The following is a 19,100-nucleotide window of genomic DNA, read 5'->3' as shown; positions in this document are numbered from 1 at the left end:
CTTGTATGATGCCCCCTGTGTTTTACAAAACGTATCTATGTCTTGCAGTATGTTACATGTTGTTGGAATGTTCTGTTCAGCACCTCCACAGCCTGGCCGCTACTAGCGATGCATTAATAGTTTTAGGCTTGATATTTCTGTAGCTTTTTAAAAATAAGCTTCATGAAGGTTTGTCATTATTATGGTGGCAGTTTTATGCTGTAGAAAGAGAAGATGCCACCTAAAGCCTCTGTCCAAAAAAACTTTTCAAGGCCTGTGCCCTGTGGAGAAGGACCTGGCAGTCCTGATGGACAAGAAGTTATCCATTGGACAACAGTGTGCCCTTGTCGCCAAGAGGGCCAATGGGATCCTGGGGTGCATTAGAAAGAGTGTGTCCAGCAGATTGAAGGAGGTTCTCCTCCCCCTCTACTCTGCCCTAGTGAGGCCCCACCTGGAATCCAGTTCTGGACTCCTCAGTTCAAGAGGGACAGGGATCTACTTGAGAGAGTCAAATGGAGGGCTACAAGGATAATTAAGGGACTGGAGCACTGCCTTATAAGGCTGAGAGACCTGGGGCTGTTTGGTCTGGAGAGGAGAAGACTGAAAGGGGATCTAATAAATGTATTTAAATACATAAGGATTGGGTGCAAGGAAGCAAAGGACAGCCTCTTCTCACTTGTGCCTTGTGATAGGCCAAGGGGCAATGAATGTAAACTACAGCACAGGAAGTTGCACATCAATATGAGGAGGAACTTTACTGTAAGAGTCACTGGAACAAGCTCCCAGAGAGGTTGTGGACTGTTCTTCTCTGGAGGCCTTCAAGATCCATCTGGATGCATTCTTGTGCAACCTGTACTACATTCTATAGTCCTGCTCTGGCAGAGGGGTTGAACTTTGAAGATCTCCAGAGGTCCCTTCCAACCCATAACATCCTGTGGTTCTGTGACCTAAAAGCTGAACTCCAGACATGAACTTGTGGATTATTTTTTTTGTTTTGAAGCAGGGAAAGTTTATTACCATGTACTTTAGAATACTGTCGTGTTTTGCATTCTCATTCAGTCATCTGAAAAGCTGAACCACATTTGTCTCCATGAGATGAGAGAGCAGGTGCTTGGCCAGATTGAGCATCTATCAGTTGTGGAGATAGTGGTTATTAAAAAAAGGTGTCATTAAATTAATGGCTAGTTGAGCTAAGGGCTGGTTTAGTCTGTGATAATTGCTTGAGAATCATCCACTGGAAGGGGCTACACTTTTGATTACAGTGTAAATCATTTCCATATGCAGTGGAAGTACAAGTATCCCTCTCTTATTAGGAGGCTGTGACCCCCAATGCTATAGTGTTGAGATGAAAACTGAGACTGTTACTTTAGCCTGAAATTGTTTCTGCTGTCATTGTGGATTTTAGTTCAGATAAAGGATGAAAAACAAACCCCTGTTAACTTCAGCAGGGATTTCCATTTAATTCCCCAGTGACAGAATTTCCCTTTTCAATAGAATGTTGGGGTTTTTTTTACAAAACTACTTTCCATTAAAGAAAATTATGTGTAATTTGGCACACTTATCATGGCCACAGAAGAGCTGTGAACCACACAAATGTGTGGAGTATCATAGAAGTCACACAGTCTTGCTTGTTCCAAGTCCTTGCACACTTACGATGTAAGAAATGGGTTTATTTTTTTTTCCCAAGATAAATATTTCTGAGACTACTTCTACTCTCTACAGCAAATTTCAAAGGTGCTCAGGAAGAATAGAATGGCTTTGCAGAATTTTATCAGGATCTGGGACAGTTAATGAATAATTACTGCAGAGACAAAGATGCTCCCAGAATTAAACAGCTGCTATTTATCATTACTATATGTTGGACAGTGAGGCTGCCTTGCTGCTGGCATCCCTCCTCCCAGGAAGGTGCTGCATTTAAAACTTGCTCTGAAAATGTTATTAACTAGCTTTAGGGAATGCAATAGGGAAGGAAAAAACCACTGGGCTCTCTTCTGATAATAAAATTTGACCAAGACAACTTTTCTTGCTGTTCTTTAATTCTGCCCTCTGTAAAATGGTGGAATAAGAGTGTTACATCTTCTCTAAAGGGTGCTGTGATGTTTAATGAAGCATAGTTAATGCATTGGTTTAACGTCAAATTGGAAGCAATGTTTACACCTGTAAGGTGGATTTCTGCTGGGAGGGATGAAAGCAATCTCTGGAACTGTGCTCTGTCATTCTCCTGCTTGTGCACAGCTTTCACACTGGGTTGTCTGAAGGAGCAGTGGCTTGGGATCAACTGCAGTTGACAGATGCTGGCATGTCTGTCATCTGAAATCTTTAAATAGTAGATAATCTCTCTTGTGCTTTGAAAAAAGGTTTTAGATGTGGGAGTTGACAGGTGAGGTTTAGACCTAAGTATTATGCACGATATCAGGATAAATGTTTGGTGGGTTTTTTCCCTAGCACTAACCAGTGGACAGTGGGAATTGAGATTTGACAAAATCTATGTACACATTCATAAGAAAAAATAACAATTAACAAACTGCTTTAATTCTGCTTTAATTTATAGAATCCACATTTTACTGAGATCTATATCCCATACCCCGTGCAGTGCTACAGGCTGGGGTCAGAGTGGCTGGAGAGTGGCCAGGCAGAAAGGGACCTGGGGCTACTGGTTGATAGTTGGCTGAACATGAGCCAGCAGTGTGCCCAGGCGGCCAAGAAGGCCAATGACATCCTGGCCTGTATCAGGAATAGTGTGGCCAGCAGGAGCGGGGAAGTCATTGTGCCCCTCTACTCAGCACTGGTTAGGCCACACCTTGAATCCTGTGTCCAGTTCTGGGCCCCTCAGTTTAGGAAGGATGTTGAGTTGCTGGAACGAGTCCAGAGAAGGGCAACAAAGTTGGTGAGGGGTTTGGGACACAAGCCCTATGAGGAGAGGCTGAGGGAGCTGGGGTTGCTTAGCCTGGAGAAGAGGACACTCAGGGGTGACCTTATTGCTGTCTACAACTACCTGAAGGGGGGTTGTAGACAGGCAGAGGTTGGTCTCTTCTCCCAGGCAGCCAGTACCAGAACAAGAGGACACAGTCTCAGGCTGCGCCAAGGGAGGTTCAGGCTGGAGGTCAAGAGGAAGTTTTACACAGAGAGAGTGATTGCCTACTGGAATGGGCTACCTGGGGAGGTGGTGGAGTCGTCATCACTGGAGGTGTTCAGGAGGAGACTTGACAGGGTGCTTGGTTACATGGGTTAGTTGATTAGGTGGTGTTGGATGATAGGTTGGATGCGATGATCTTGAAGGTCTCTTCCAACCTGGTTTATTCTATTCTATTCTAAAATAGGATAAAATGAATCCAATAGGACAAAGATAATGAAATGCAAGTCTTAAAAGATTTTGCAGGAAGAAAAAAGGAGAAAGACATTGGCAGGTTACAGATAGAGGTACGTTAACAGATCACCTTACAATTGATGTTGCAACATTATTATTGCTAGGGAGATTACTGACAGCTTACTTGAGTTTGCTTTCTTGTTTCAGACCTCAACAAGTTGAGTTTCAAACACATATTAAACTATCCAAGGTCTCACTTGTTTGATTTGAAAGCATTTGCAATATCTGCTCTGACAGGAGAAGTAGGGGAACAGTGGTAGTCCGTTCAGGGTGGAAAAAGTTCTTGTGATACAGATAGCTCTGAAGAAGGCAGTTTGTGGATGGCTTAAGTCACAAAAGCACAGAAGTGTTTTGAAAGAGAAATACCAGGTTTAAATGGAGTGTCAGCTGAAGAGACAATGTGAGAATAGTTGGTAGAAAAGGAGTCCAGAGCTGAGGCAAGACCTGGCCACAAAGAATGTTGTGGAGCCTGTGAAGAAATAAAGAAATGAATGCAGGCCTCAGGAGTTCTGGAGGAGGAGGTCTGGACTTCAGTCTTAGGAGTAAAGACTGAAGCAAAGAAGGCATTCAGCAACTTTGCCTTCTCTGCATCCACAGTTACCAGGGCTCAAGCAAAGAAGGCTCATTTAGATGAGTCAGGAGAATTTGCATGCACTTTGCTTGTTGACATCATCTCTAGCAATGTAAACCAACAGGACCTTTAGTGGATTGGGTGTGCTGCGTGGTTGTGTGGCATCAATTCCAGCAACCCCTCCAGCAGAGCACTGAAGAGTGGATCAAGCCTATTCCAGTGGAAAGGGCAGGAAAAGCAGGATGGTTGCCAGGGAAAGCCTCAGCAGAAAAGCTTTAATATATAATCATAGAATCATATGGCTGATGTACATACAGTTCTGAGGCAACAGAAGACTTGCTGTAGCCAATGTATAAAAGATTCAGCAGTTATTCTGAGAGGAAATTAAACAGTGGCAGGAAAGTGCAACCAGATGCAATAGATAACCTGAAAACAGGGATTTAAAGTTTCTTTGAACAAGTTTTCTACATGCTTGGAAGTTCAGAAGCTATTCTAAGTACAGGAACACTGCTGGTAGGGTAAGCTGCCTTTAGCTTCAACAGGGACATGATTTGGGAGTTCATTAATTTGAAAACAGTGATGGCAGTCTCTCAACCTGTTATGCATGATGCACATACTGCTTTCTTAACAGCTGAATAGAAACAACAAAAAAATTTTCTTGGTGTAATTTAATCACCATAGCAACCAGGAGAATACTAAAAATGTACAGGTAAGAGAAGTAGCTTCAGGAAAGTGGAATGGCAAGTAATCAATAGACCCTTGGTGCCCTCTTGCAGTGACCAGCTGAAGTTGTACACTTGGACTATTTGCAGGTATGAATGATCCCTTTCACTTTTTCGAGAATCCCCAAGATATTCAAATGCAGTTTTGTCTCAGCTTAAAGAAAAAGTGCAGATGAAATGAGACTTAGGCAGTGATGCTAGGCTGTGCAGGTTAAGTGGTGTGAAGGTAGTTACTCTCTTCCTCAAACTCTGTCCTGTTGAGACCATGCTTCAAGTACTGTGTCCAGTTCTGCTATCTCCGGTTCAAGACAGATGGGAACACACTAGAGAGAGTCCAACGGGGAGGGCTATGAGGATGATTAAAGGTCTGGAATATCTGACTTGTGAGGAAAGGCCTGGAGCACAGAAGACTGAGAAGGGATCTTATGGATTATAAATACCTGAAGGGTGAGTGTCACAGTATCACAGTATGATAGAGGTTGGAAGGGACCTCAAGAGATCACTAGGTCCAAACCCCCCTGCCAAAGCAAGATCACATAGGGTAGTCCGCACAGGAATGCATCCACATCTGTTTTCAAAGTCTCCAGAGAAGGAGACTCCACAACCTCCCTGGGCAGCCTGTTCCAGTGCTCCATCACCCTCACTGTAAAGAAGCTTCTCCTCAAGTTGAGGTGAAATCTTCTATATTCAAGCTTGAACCCATTGTTCCTTATTACTGTGCACCACTGAAAAGAGCTTGGCCCCCTCCACTTGACACCCACCCCTCAGATATTTATACACATTGATGAGAACCCCTCTCAGTCTTCTCAAAGACAGCCCCAGGGATCTCAGTCTCTCTTTATAGGGGAGATGCTCAAGTCCCTTAATTATTCTTGTGGCTCACTATTGGATTCTCTCAAGCAGTTCTCTGTCTTTCTAGAACTGGAGAGCCCAAAACTGGATGCAGTATTCCAGGTGTGGTCTCACCAGGACAGAGTAGAGAGGTGGAAGAATCTCCCTAGACCTGCTGGGAGACCACTTTTCTTGATGTATCCCAGGATACTGGGTGCCAGTCCCAGACTGAAGGTGTCCACACAGAGAGAATTGTTAGCCATTGAAATGGGCTGCCCAGGGAGGTGGTGGAGTCACCATCCCTGGAGGTGTTCAAGGGGGGACTGGACGTGGCACTTGGTGCCATGGTTTAGTAGTCATGAGGTCTTAGGTGACAGGTTGGACTTGATGATCTTTGAAGTCTTTTTCAACCTTATTGATTCTATGATTCTATACCATTGGCTCTCTTGGCCTCAAGGGCACATTTTTGTTCGATGGAGAACTTGCTGTCCACCTGCACTCCAATGTCTTTGTGGAGCTGCTTTCCAGCAGGGCAGGCCCTAACCTGTACTGGTGCATGTTGTTATTCCTCCCCAGGGACAGGACCCTGCACTTGTCCTTATATAACTTCAGGAGATTTGCCTGCACCTAGCTCTCCAGCCTGTCCAGGTCATGTTGGATGACTGCAAGTGGTGTCAAGTAGAAAGGGCAAAGCTCTATTTACTAGTATCCTGTGATAGGACAACACCTAAACATGAGGGGAAACTTCTTTCCTGTGATGGTGCTGGAGCCCTGGAGCAGGCTGCCCAGAGAGGCTGTGGAGTCTCTTCTCTGGAGATATTCAAAACCTTTCCTGGGTGTGTTCCTGTGTGGCCTGTCCTAGGTGATCCCATTTTGGCACGGGAGTCAGAATCAAGGTCCTTTCCAACCCCTACTATATTTTTAACTGTAGGAACAGTAACAGGTAATTCCCAACATCTGCTGAGGGAATCCAGCTCACAGCCATATTTTGCATTAACCTAAAAATCTTCATTAAGCCACAGGAGGTAGTGGTTTGTTTTTAAAAATGCTGCACAACTGCTACTTAGAGTGCAGCACCTGTTGATACTACTCCCCAGCTGGCAATCAGTGCTGTATAAAGCTTATGTTTGCTCTCTTATTTGTGGTTTGTGCTGTGTAGTCACCACAGAAGTTGTCAATTAGCCTGATTCCCTCTTCCCTTGTTTCAGCATTGGCTCCTGTGATGCTTGAAAAGAGAATGATTTGCCTCAGCACATAGAGGGATTTGCTATTAGTATTTATGCTAATAGTTGCCTCAACATGTTCAGCATCTGAACTCTGAGGAATTCCCTCATGCAGACTACAAAGATTTAAACCCAAAGCAAAACACTTGTTGACTCCACAGGAATAGCTGTTAACTATGCTGACTACACAGCAATTAGGTTGTGGCAAAATACACATGGTTACCAGGTTTAAGCATATTTTCAGACAGGATCAAGCAGCTTGATTACTGCTGCCCATGAAAATAGGGTAGTACCTTCAGTTTTGGTGCAGCTCATATGAAATTAATTGTGTTAAAAATTTCAGCTTGATATGATGTCAAATTCTTTGCCTCCTAAGATGCTGTCACTAATGGAAAAATGCAATAATATTTTAACTTCTCTTATCCTTGATTCCTATAACTTAATGATTCACTGTAGGCTTAGAAAATTGAAAACCTCATGAGGTATGTTTATGTGTGTGTGGGAGGGAAAGGGTCTCACTCATGTTGTCCTTGTTAATATCTCATTCTAGCTCCAATGTGGAAATGGGCTAGCACAGGTTACACTGCACTGCGAAGATGTCCCTCTTGTTTAGACCTTTTGGCACTGCACAGACCACATCTCCATTTTTCTACCTGTAATAGCTCTGACCCTGCTGGGTGAACTGTGCTGGCCAGGTCTGGGAAATGTTAAGTGCCATCAAATAAGGGAAAGGGAGCCTCAGAGTCTTTTGAATTATGCTATGCAACCACCACCACCTGCCCTGCCATAAATTGACATCTGAATAAAAGTAATTAAGGGGTTTTTTTCCTTTGTAGGGGGGAAAAATACCAAAGTACAAATTTAAGATACCCTCCACACTCCTGTCAGTGTTTACTGGAAAACACTGATACTCAGAATGAAGCAAGTTTAATATCTGAAAGTTATCTGCCTGGTAGAACATGAAGGTACTTTTTTTTACTGCCAAATAATACTGACATTTGAAATCAAAATGCAGGAGTACTTGACTCTAAAATTTTAAGAAATAGAGGCAAGAGCTTAGCACAGCTAGTGAACAGAACAACCTTGTTTTGTGAAATGGTGTCCAATAATCTGTGGAAATGGGACCTTTCCCTTTTGACAGGGAACAGCTTTGACTGATGTTCACCTTGGAGTAACTGCAAAAAAGTCAGGGCTTCTCCAGGATTAAAGTAAGAACACGACAAGCCCCACAGCTGGTGAGGCTGTGTAGGAATTCTCCTTAGGAATTCTTCTTAAGAATTATTCTTGTGTAAGTTAATTACTGAGAAATCCCCTTTTCTGTCTTGTTAGGGAGCCTGTTGGTATTTTTTTCAGCTCCTTGTTTAAGAACCCATTTTGCTTCCAGTACTGGGAACAGGATAATACAGGTGATGCTGAACTGTAATGATGGCCCCAGTCATGTAGTTCATCTTGTACTGTGCAAAACAAAGTTTCCAGCTCTGCATCTCAGCTGCTTTTTTCTTTTTTTTTTTCTTTTTTTTTTTTTCCTGTTAAAAGGGGACAAAAATCTCGTATTTTAATAGCAGTAGTGCCAGTAGCATTAAAAATGTCACCCTGACAACTGTACTGGTATGTCGTCCCCCCCCCCCCCCCTTGGCTACATGTGACTTTGTTGTATACAGATGTTTACATTTGTATTTCAGATGAGGAATGTGCCACAGCCAGAGATCAGTGAGCAAAGGGCAGTGGAATTCACCTGTGATTTTACTGCAGAAGAGGTGACTGTGCAACAGGCCTAGGAGTTAAAACTAGAAATTACAATTTATAACACTGGTAAAGTTTAAAATCTAGGCTGTGCACTCAGCAAACCACTGATGTAGTTTAAGATGCTGCAACCCACACAGAGCTGGCGACACAAAATGACTGTTGGGCTCAAAACACTGCCCCAGCCCCACTGCACTGGAATGGCAAGAAACTAGCAGTAACCTCTAGGGGAAGGGTGGTTTGATCACCTTTGTCTAGCACCAAGTATCTGCCCAACTGCTTCTAGCCCAACAGTCTCATTTTCTGAGTGTCATGAAGGAATAATGGAGATGAAGCTCTCTGAGACAGATTTAAAATGCTTTAAAGATTAGGCCTAGGCTTGAGGGACAATATTCAAGAGCTCATCACTTTTTAAAGGGTACATTCAGGAGTCCAGGTTGAGAAAGTGTCCTTTATGTCAGCTAGGCACATATTTTAGTGAAACAGCAGAAAATTAAACTGATTCACCCTCTGCCTTGTGAGGCACGCAGATAAAAAGTTAGTGTAGGCAAAAAAAAAGTGAACCGATGATTGAGAGCTGGAATTACACTGCTAGGTGTTAACACAACAAGAAAGGTGATTCCTTTCTTGTGGTGCAAGATGCATGAGCCAGCTGGCACACACAAGCTCCTGAAAGCCCAAGCTATGAAAATCATTACATGGTTCTTCACCAGTCAGCATAAGCAATCCTCCCTTTTCTGCCCTTCTTCAGGGAGGAGAGGAGAAAGGCAGGCATCTAGATTTGGGTAAAGGAGAACAAGTCTTTCTCTTGAAAACTTAGAATGGTGTAAAAACAAGTGGAATTCATTGCAAGACAGTCTTAGCTCATGTATGAATTCAGATTCAAAGCATTTGCTAAACAGAGCAGTTTATTACAGAGCTGACAAAAGGCACTGGCAGAGAAATGGATGACAGTTTTCAACCTGTAGTTTAGGTATTTACGTATCTTGGTTGCAGGAGTAAATCCTCTGCTATCAGTGATTACTCAAACCCAAACAGCCTGTAAAAACTGTTCTTTAAATAGGAACTACTTTATAGACTTCCCCTGTTTCAACTGCTCCACTTCAAATGTCTAATTAACACACTTACACAAAGTGATAAGCACAGAAAAATGTCCTTAAGAGGAAAAGAAAATCCACCTGTCTGCAGAAGCAGATACCTGTTCTGCTGACTAGAAGAACGTCCCCTACAATGCGTTCCCAGTTTTGACATGAGAAATCTGCCTCGCTGCCTTACTGCTAATTCTCAAGGGAAGTGATTTGACAGTTTTTTTTAATCCAGTTTTAATTAAAAGTTTAACATTCTAAATTGTTATACAGTCTTAATGTAAAATAGGAGAGGAGAGTGAATATTCCACATGGAAGCTGCAGAGAAACCCCCAACTTCGACTCTGTGAAACATGGCATCACACAGCTTGGGGCACCTCCTCACCTCCCAAGTTGCTGTTACACAGAACAGTACCCTGCTGATTTCAGCTGTCTGGCTGTGATGTTAGCACGGTGCAGTACCAATAGTTTCACTGTTCAGCAAAGCAGCAAACAGCAACAAATAAAACTAAGTTTATGCTAGAAGAGAGTTAGTAATGAGTTATACAACTCCTTTACAACCAAATGTGAAGTCAGTTGGACTTGACAGACACACACAGCACCAAGGCAACAGAATGGAGAGGTACAGGTACATCGATGCAGACTTGGTGAAAAAGGAGCCAAATGACTTACCTTAAAATCTAAGAAGTCTGTCGAAGCAAGAACAATGCTCATATTCTTAGTGTGTTTTGCTATAGAGGAATCCCTTTTTTTAACAAGACACAGGCACTATTTGATTTTATGGAGTCATGAAGAAAGGCTGTGCTTATGCTGTACTTCTCATCAAATGCCACTTCCACAGCCACATTGTGGAAGTGACAGATCCTATCTCCATTAGACACATATGAGTGAAAGGAATGTTTGCCATATGGGAAAAAGGAGAAACCATGGGTGAGTGCTTCCTGGATGTCGTAGCAAAAGAGGCAAAGCTTAAACTAGCTTTAAGTACATAATATTTATCGTTCTGAACATGTGTTCATGCATGTACAGCTCATTCAACACCGACGTTTTAGAATCTTAACTGTAATTGCAGAATTTCTCCTAGAAGCCCGAGAGGTGCAGTATGATGCAGTTAGGAAGTTTATTGCATCTACATTTTAATTCCTTGATGATTCTTGACCACATTATTGGAGTCTTTAGCAGTACGATGTACTTAGAATTGTTGGGTCATATCCTGCAGTGCAGTGGAGCAGCAGCTTACAGATGGCATTGTGGGAAGCCTGTATTAATTAACGCTTCAAGATTATTTCCTCAGTTCTCTGTCTGGAACATTTACCTTCGTTGATGTCTGACACTCAGTTCCAGGAGTTATTACCAGAGGAGGCTGGCTTTGATCCCTGGGTCAACTGCAAAGCCCAAGAGGCAAAATGCATCTCTGCACTGTGCAAGGGTGGCTGATGTTGGCTATTGTATAAGCAGTCCCAGCTCTAACCATTTCTCTTCTCTCATCAATCTTTTCCCTTTCCAAACCCAGTTTCTTCTCACGTCTAACTGGGAACACTCCATAGCTTTAGTCTCTGTGATAGGTATCTCTTTCCCCAAGATCACCAAACATTGCACTGAATTACAAAGGAAACAGTAACAAAAAGGTGACTGGGTTAAGCACCCTGCAACTTTTTTTTTTTGTGTGTGTGTGAGCTTTACACCATCTGACATGGTAACAAAAAAGGAAAGAAAGCCTTCTTTTGACAATGATATTGATGGATTCATTCTATAAATTCTAAAGACTATATACAACTTCTTGTCTCAGTTTTGCTGGTACTTGCTACAGATAACAATGCTGACAGCTGCCATTTAAGACACAGTTTAGAACCTGGGATGAAGGTTTAACTGTTCTTGGTATCAAGCAGGATTAATGTTCTCAGTTCTCTGAGCAGCCTTTTGGGGTATAAAACTAGAACAATGAGGTCAATGGAGGGAAGACAGAAGTGACAAACTTCAGGTTATGGTCATAAAAGTGCAAAAGTCTCCACTAGCACATTTCAATGTGTTCAAAACTGAAAATGCTCCTGAAGGTGGCACTAGCCCAAGAGAGTTTATATAGGACTATCCTACCTCAGCAAAAGACATGTTACAAAGAACAGTCTAATGTGGTTCCCTGTGCTTTTTTACCTACCCACTCTTCAGGACTACAAAAATATGCTTTCTGTGAAGCAAGAAAGAAGCTTAAAACAAAACATACCTTTTGAAAGCTAAACTAATGCTTTCTTTTGCCTTTTTTTTTTTTTTTTAACTAAGATTTCACTCTCTACATACTGCTTAGAAGCCAAGATAAACAGTGGTAGGTTCAACAAAAATTTGAATTTCTACTGCAGGCTTACCATGGTATATTAAGACTATGCCTGCAGGTGGAACTATTTCTTACTTATTCTGGATTATAATGGATGCACTACATGGATTTTCCACATACAAACAGGCTCCAAAAACCCTTCGTTTCCCACTTCATTGTGAAAATACATCATGCCTGCACACAAAACAAGACTTCCCCAGGCAAAGCTGCCTGCCATAGATAAAAATAAAAAATAACTTTAAAAACATTGAAAAATCCTGTGCAAGTAAAAATCCCAAGATGCTTTGCATGTACTGATGTCAACTGTGTAATGAGCTGTCACTTATTCTATGCTGGTCTAACAGGTGGATGCAGAACATACATTTACATTTATTTCACCTTGATGTTTTGTGTGCTCCTTAGACTTTAAATGCCACTCAATGGCCTTCTTACTGTAATCCAGAAATGTCTAATTTTGTTCCAAGCAAGGTTTTTTTGTGTTGTTTTGTTGTTTGGGGTTTTTTTTAACTACAAAAGCAAATTATTGTGATATTATGTTTATGATTCATGAGCTAATTCAACAAACTAAACTTACCAAAGACAATACATTTGTTACCTGAGATGGCTAAAAATCATGTTTCAACAAAGAATTCTATGCACAAAACTCAGCATGCAAGCACATTGACAGAGTCACCTCATTGCACTAGTACTGTCTGTGTTCACGTGGACACCTTAACAAACGTTCTAAAGTAATCTTTATACATTACAAAACAAGGATTACAAAACCTCTATTTTATTTCCAAGGTTTTTTTTTTTGTTCTAAAAATGTTGAAACATTAAAAAAATACCATTTCCTAGCAGAGTTTACAATAAAAGGCTGACAATCTGGCACGGAAGAGGTAAATATATGGAAACCTGTTTTAACAGTTACAAATCAGTCGCTGGTGACTAAAGAACATTTTGTTTTTCAAAGCTGGTAGGCACTTCCATGTAGCCAGAAATGTAAGTTTTCCTACCACTCCTTTTCCCTCTCATACATAAAAATATCCAATGCAGAAAAAAAGAAGTCGGATAAAAGGATGGGTAAGTGATCAAATAAAAGCATTACCTAAGGTCTTGCTTATTGTTCATCTTGTGTAAACATAAAGATTTTGTCCAAGTTTTCCTGACAAGATGGAGTTATTTGGCCTTTTAGAAATGTTAGCTGAAATACCTCCCTTTTTTACCAGTGTATGTTGTTTGCTCACTGCTGTATTGTTGGTTTATGTCTGTAACAGAAACTGGCTCTAGGCCAGCCCATGGGTCCTCAAGCATTGAAGGTCTGTAATAGTTTTCCACATCATTAGACACTCTTTTCTCTCTGCCATGCGGTGTACCAAATGGAGTAGATGTCCTGGGTGATCCCTTTGGAAGAAAACCATCAGGTAAAGAAACATTTAATAGACTAATTAAAACTAAATAAACAAAACCAAACAACTAAATAAATAAATAGTTTCCTTCTAATGTAGCAGGGTTTTGAAGCTGCTTATTAATGATAACTACTGTTCTCTACTTGTATCTTCCTCAGAATATATTAACTTCATTATACTTTTAATTATGAGTGATGATTTATTAGGCTAAGAAAAATAGCAGTCTTCTCCAAAGTAGTCACTCTGGCCTCAGGCTGTTTTCATAAGCTAACTCACAAGCTGAACAACAAAACAGGGAGTTAGAGGCTGAGTAAGAGTTAATAATATTTACAAGAGCAAAGTCAGATATTAAGTACTCATAGCTTGAACACAGCACTGTACGATGAAACTAGCTACACATGACCTGAAAAACGTACGGGGAAAACCACCTTGTTTTAACTAAACTGGTGTTCTGTGGAATTTGAGAGCAGATTACCTCATCTGATATACAGCTGGGATGTATTACTGATTAAGTAGATATTGCATAGGGGAAAAAAAAAGCTTTTGATATTTTGTTTTTAAAGATATAGGATAACCACACTTGCTTCTGTAAACCTGTTGTAAGTCTGCAACTTAGAGAGCTATGACATGCAGCAAATAACTTTTCTCTTCCATTTGCATTATTCATGGCTCTTTTCCTCAAATTCATCTCCCCCCAAAATGAGGTTTTTGTCAAAAGCTGTATTTGTATAATTTGTTGTAAACAGAGTTAAACAACCTATACTACACATACACCATAGTTAGTCTCCAAACATGCCTGCTGCATTCTGTAGGATTACAGCCGGACTCCTTGAAGGTGATCATCAGTCTCCAACTGTGAAGGAGGGTAAAAGCACTGACTAAGGGCTGCTTCTCCCCCCACTCTCATTCCTTGGGCCAGCAGTGATGGTGTTGAACTAATACTGGCCATTGGAATGGGCTGCCCAGGGAGGTGGTGGAGTCACTATCACTGGAGGTGTTTAGGAAGAGAATGGATGGGGCACTTGGTGCCAGACAGTGAAGGCCCCTGTGCTTAGCCAGAAGAACAGATTCCACTCAAACTGCTGAAACTCTTTCTGAAAACATGCTGTGGCAGAAGGCTCTGTATGCGGTCCCAGTAACTCCTTTTCTAGAACTCCTAAAACTTGATGATAATGGGTACACAACCAAATGTGGGAACATCTATGTCTCATTTACAGGGCACTTGTAACTAACAATTCCTTGTAGTACAATGAGGTCCTGTAGCTAAAATGATGACCTCAGAACAGAAAAATCACTGTAAGGTAGAGAACTGCTTTATTGCATCAAAACCATTCAAGGGGCAGAGAATAACCTGAAAATACATCTGAAAAAACTTTGAGGGACATGAAGCTTCCTAAAGCAAGCCAACATGCGCTAGCCAAAATGCCATTTCTGGTAAGCACATTTGGAACGTAGTGTGTACTACTGCTTTACTAATCTCTTCCAAAGAAATAAAAAATAACTCTTTAAAACCCACCAGGTTTAATGGAGACCATGTAACTGGCACTGTAAAACAGGTTGAGTGTGGAGCTTGTGTAATGTCATGCCTAATCTGCAGAACTCCAAGCTGAACTGATGTACTGTGTCCAGTGACAGGACAAATTAACCCAGGGCTAAAGCTTTTTTGGATGGATTTATTTATAACAAGAAATTTCACTCAAGTATTGTGCAGGCTGTCAGTGGCACTGACATTTCAGCATCTCTGATATCTAGGAAATCTACCATTGTGCAATACAAGACTGATAGCCTTTGGTGATAAGTAGGTATTTAATTAAATTTCAGTCATTACTTTTTTTTAATTGGCAAATATGTGATTTTTCATATGGCCTGTGGAAGACAAAAATAGCCCTACCCATGCAAGAGCAACCATTCTGTGCAAGAGGAATAGTTTAGTGCCAGAGATACCTTAGAAAAGCCTTGTATTTTATTGTCACTGGTGCCAACAGCCTTTCCTCACTTAACTTGCCTTAGTCTAGTCTAGAATAGACTATAGTAGTCTATTACAGTGTAGTCTTACTTTTTTTCAGGTACTATCTCTTTACATAAAAAAAAAACTCTTTTGCTGCTACTCATTAACATTACTACTAAATATGGTAATAATGCCTTGAAAATGAGGGCAGTCAATCACTCCCTTTATGAGGTTTCTTCAAAAATCATGACTGTACCATTTCAAAGCTTTGTTGTTTTTAGCTTTCTGTAATAATTTTCAACCCATGACCACTAACTAGCTACTGCTGCTAGCTAGTTTGCTGAGTCCTGTGGAGCGTAGAACGAGAAACACTACCGCTAGGTGAATTCTGAGATATTTGAGAGAGATGACAAATGTGGTTTTATAAAATGTACAGCAGATTCATCTCTTATAGAAAAAAACCAGAGAAAGCTCCATAAACTATTGGCTAACCTCTGTAAACTGTCTGCCTTAACACAGGTCAAGTCAGGCATTTCCAAAAAGATCCACAATGTTTATGTTTTCTGTTACATAAAACAGTATCTTGTAGACCTCTACAAGCTCAAAATGAGCACAGAACGCTAATGAGACCAAAGTAAATAGAAACTCTCTTTTGGATTTCCTGATAGGATTTTGAAGGGTCACTTCAGCCTTTCAGCTCAAAGGTGACAGCAGCATCACAGATTCCAAAAGCATTGTAGTTCTCTTACTAATAGCATCTGAGGTGGAGAATGGAGGGGGGAAGAATCTGCATACCTCAGAATAAACTTGACAATTAGAAAGTGTTAAAAAATCCCTCTACCTAAGTATTTGTGGCCTTATGGATTGAAATTCTTGTTTCCCCCACTGAAGAAAATGGAGACTGAATTTCTGAGCATTCCTCTGTGGCTGCCTCTATTGCCCTCTCACCCTAAACAACCCACATGTGCACACAAAAATGCACATGTGCAGACTACCCTAGTCCTAGGCAAAACTATGGATAGAGGATGTCTTAACAGTCTTAGAAAGTATCAATGCTCCTAAACTACTCTCAACATCTGCAGAAGGAAAGGGCAGGAGAAGAAACTCTGAGACTGGCTTGAAACTTCTACCTTTTTTTGTGTCATGTTTGTTACTTAACACCATGAATGGAGCCTTTAAGGCTCTTCCTGCCTGACATGAAACTGTTCCCACTACAACCAGAGGCAAATAGATTCCTGCATATTAATTCCAGGCAGGCCTAATTGAATATGTAAAGAATCATCTTCTGAAGGGAAATTAGGCACTGGTGACATAAGCTGTCCCACCAGAATCTGCAGCAGAAACCCCACATCCTTTGCCTTTCTAACAGGCAGAGAGGTTAAGTGATCTGTGTAGGCTTCCATGCCAAAGGGAAAAGTCTTTGACTCTGTGTTGGAGGATATGCATAGAGTTTGTAATGAACTTTATTCCACCAACCCTGAGATTACACATCATAAAAAAGTAACCAAAGACTACTTTTGAATGGAAACATAACTATGCAGTGTAGGCATTTGGAGATTTTTACATATCTCTCAAGACTTGACTCCATTATTACACTTCAATCCTGATAGTGTCAATAAGAACATCTGAAAATGTTACCGTTGTTTGTATGGCACGTGTAATTTGTCACACTTTTAGAGTTTCTCTAATACTGTGTAAAGTAAGCTCTGTAGATTAAAATTGGTATTATCTCAAGAACTGTCATGTCCATCTGCACTGCCAGTCACATGCCTCAACTCAACCAGCTGAAAAGAGTGTAGCTCACCGAACCTGCTGTTGGTAGCTCTCAGGAAAAATACTATACAAATTAAGGCTTACAGTGCAATGCAAAGACTTTAAAATGCTACCCTATTATCTCAGCAGATGCTCTCCTTTCTGCTTAAAGGAGTCTGAGCCTAATTCTCTTTAAGAGAGTATTTATTTTCTCTGCTCATGTCCCAGAAAGCTGTGAATAAGGCAGCTTCCACGATGTAAGTCAACACAGGCAAAGTAAGAGCGTATGGCACTTCACCACTATGCGACAGGAAAATTATCAAAGGGAGGTATACATAAGGAAAAGAGGCGTTTGCTGCAGTTTTGTGTGGTGCTTAATTTTGTCTCTACCTTAAGGCAACACAGTATGAAAAGGAATAACGGTACACGCTTGTGAAGCGTCTTTCCCAACGGGCCCAGGGCCTTTTCCCCTTTCCTAATCACACAGCTGCCTGAGCTGAGATCTCCCCATCGTCTACCGGGGGAAGGCACATGTTGCCCAGTGCGGTGCAGGTCTCGCTCTCCCCTGAAAATCGCCGTGGAGGGAATGGACGCTGCGCCATGCCACAAGCCCTCGGCGTGCTGTCTCCTGCGGGCGGCGACCCCGCTTAGCAGCAGCAGGTCCCTCCCTCCCGCCCCCGCCCCGCTATGCGGAGGCGCAGGGCTGTCTCCCTTACCGCCCTGCCCCATACCTGGTAGTGCCTCTGGAAACCCCCGGGCGAGCGCTTGTGCTGCTGCGGGTGCAGGGGAGCTCCAGATGGGGATTTGCCGCCGTAGGGAGTCGGGTATCGTGGGCTGACGCTCTGCGGCCTGCGCGGGGTCTGCCCCCCTGGCAAGGGGCTCCCGAACCGCCCGCCGCCGCCGTGAAAATTGTGGCCATGAGGCGAGTGGCCGCTGCCGTAAGGCCCAGGCCGGTGGCCATAGGGCGGCGTGTGGTAGGGGTTCCCGTAGCCCCGCGGGGAGGACGGCATGGGGCCTCCCCCGGACGGAGGGCTCCGGAAGCCGGCGCTCGCGTACGGAGGCGTCGGGGGACGGGAGCTCTGCCGGTACATAGTCTTGGCCAGCAAAGCGCTGGCGGAGAGGAATAAAACCTGCGCAACGGCCTCGCTCGGCAACCACCTCGGCGGGGCGGTGGCGCGTCTCCTTCTTCCTTTTCCCTCCTACCCCCGCCAGGCGGCTTGAAGGTTCCGGCCTCAAAACGTTCCGGGCCGGGGATGGCGAAGCGAGGGCACCCAGCTGGCCTCTAACCGCCCTGGCTGACCGGGCCTGGGGAGCTGGTGGTGGCCGGGTCTGGCAGGGCTGTCGAGCTCAGCCTCCGCCGGGAGCGGAGCACTTCACCGCCGGGCTGCCCCGCGGGCGGCCCTGACCGTCGCGGCCGCGTTTCCTACCGGGACCTGGAGAGCAGGTCCCCGCGGCAGTTGAGAAGGAATCGTCTGAAGCAAGAAGGTCGTGGAAGATGTGTAGCACCTGTGCCTGTTAAATTATGAGGCATTGCAATAAACGTCGGTATCTGTGAACTCCGTGTGGTTGCCAGTGAATGAATGCCCAGGTACTGCAGCTCATAAAAATCAACAAAACCAGCTGTTTTGCTATTGTTGTTATTATTACTACTACTATCATTATTATTCTTCACACAAGGAAGACCATGTCTGCACAAGACAGTTTTTCAACAAAAGTATTGATTTTTCTGATCAGTGTGACTCCAGACAAGGACAGCTTCATCTGATTTAAGCACCTTTCACACCAAACAAATCAGAAATAGATATAATCCCACAGGTGTTCAGTTATATTGAGATAGTTTCTAGTTGATCACTCCCAATTGCTTCTAGGATTTTAAGTGCGCATGTCATACTTTTCATTACACAGAGTCAACAAACAAACATGTCAACAAACACATCATGCTGAAGTCTTTTCTATGCTTTCCCTGCAGCACTTCTGAAGCCTGTGCTATTCAAAATGCTCATATCCAAGCAGTCAGAAGTTTCAGCTATTGTTGAGATGCAGCTGTTGCTTTATCCTCATGGAGTATTTCTCATAAATACTGAAGCTCTCTGCAGGCTTTTTTGTACTATTTCTGAGCAAGAAGACACCATGGTGTTCCTGTAACAAGCCTTTCTTTCTGT

The 19,100-nt window shown here is 42.6% G+C and overlaps 1 protein-coding gene across 1 annotated transcript; it reads right to left on the bottom strand.

The window, feature by feature from the left end:
- Positions 1 to 2,504: 2,504 nt before the first annotated feature.
- MPLKIP (M-phase specific PLK1 interacting protein) lies at positions 2,505 to 18,121 on the bottom strand. Its single transcript, XM_068156842.1, has 2 exons — positions 17,670 to 18,121; positions 2,505 to 13,233 (listed from the first exon to the last, which is right to left on the bottom strand). Exons 1-2 carry the CDS (start codon positions 18,027 to 18,029, stop codon positions 13,030 to 13,032), a joined length of 564 nt encoding a protein of 187 aa, XP_068012943.1. The 5' UTR covers positions 18,030 to 18,121; the 3' UTR covers positions 2,505 to 13,029.
- Positions 18,122 to 19,100: the final 979 nt, after the last annotated feature.

This window comes from Melanerpes formicivorus, unplaced genomic scaffold, assembly GCF_026170545.1.
Source record: "Melanerpes formicivorus ecotype bairdi unplaced genomic scaffold, bMelFor1.0.p_v2 SCAF_35, whole genome shotgun sequence".
Taxonomy (NCBI): domain Eukaryota; kingdom Metazoa; phylum Chordata; class Aves; order Piciformes; family Picidae; genus Melanerpes; species Melanerpes formicivorus.
The sequence above is the reverse complement of the archived record's forward strand: the minus strand, read 5'-3'. Positions and strand labels throughout refer to the sequence as shown.

What these genes read in the sequence shown, in the direction of transcription:
- MPLKIP (XM_068156842.1), bottom strand. Translation starts at nt 18,029, where the DNA reads ATGTACCGGCAGAGCTCCCGTCCCCCGACGCCTCCGTACGCGAGCGCC. An exon ending in GTTTCCAGAGGCACTACCAG is followed by an intron (nt 13,234 to 17,669) that starts GTATGGGGCAGG and finishes TTTCTTCCAAAG; the next exon opens with GGATCACCCAGGACATCTAC.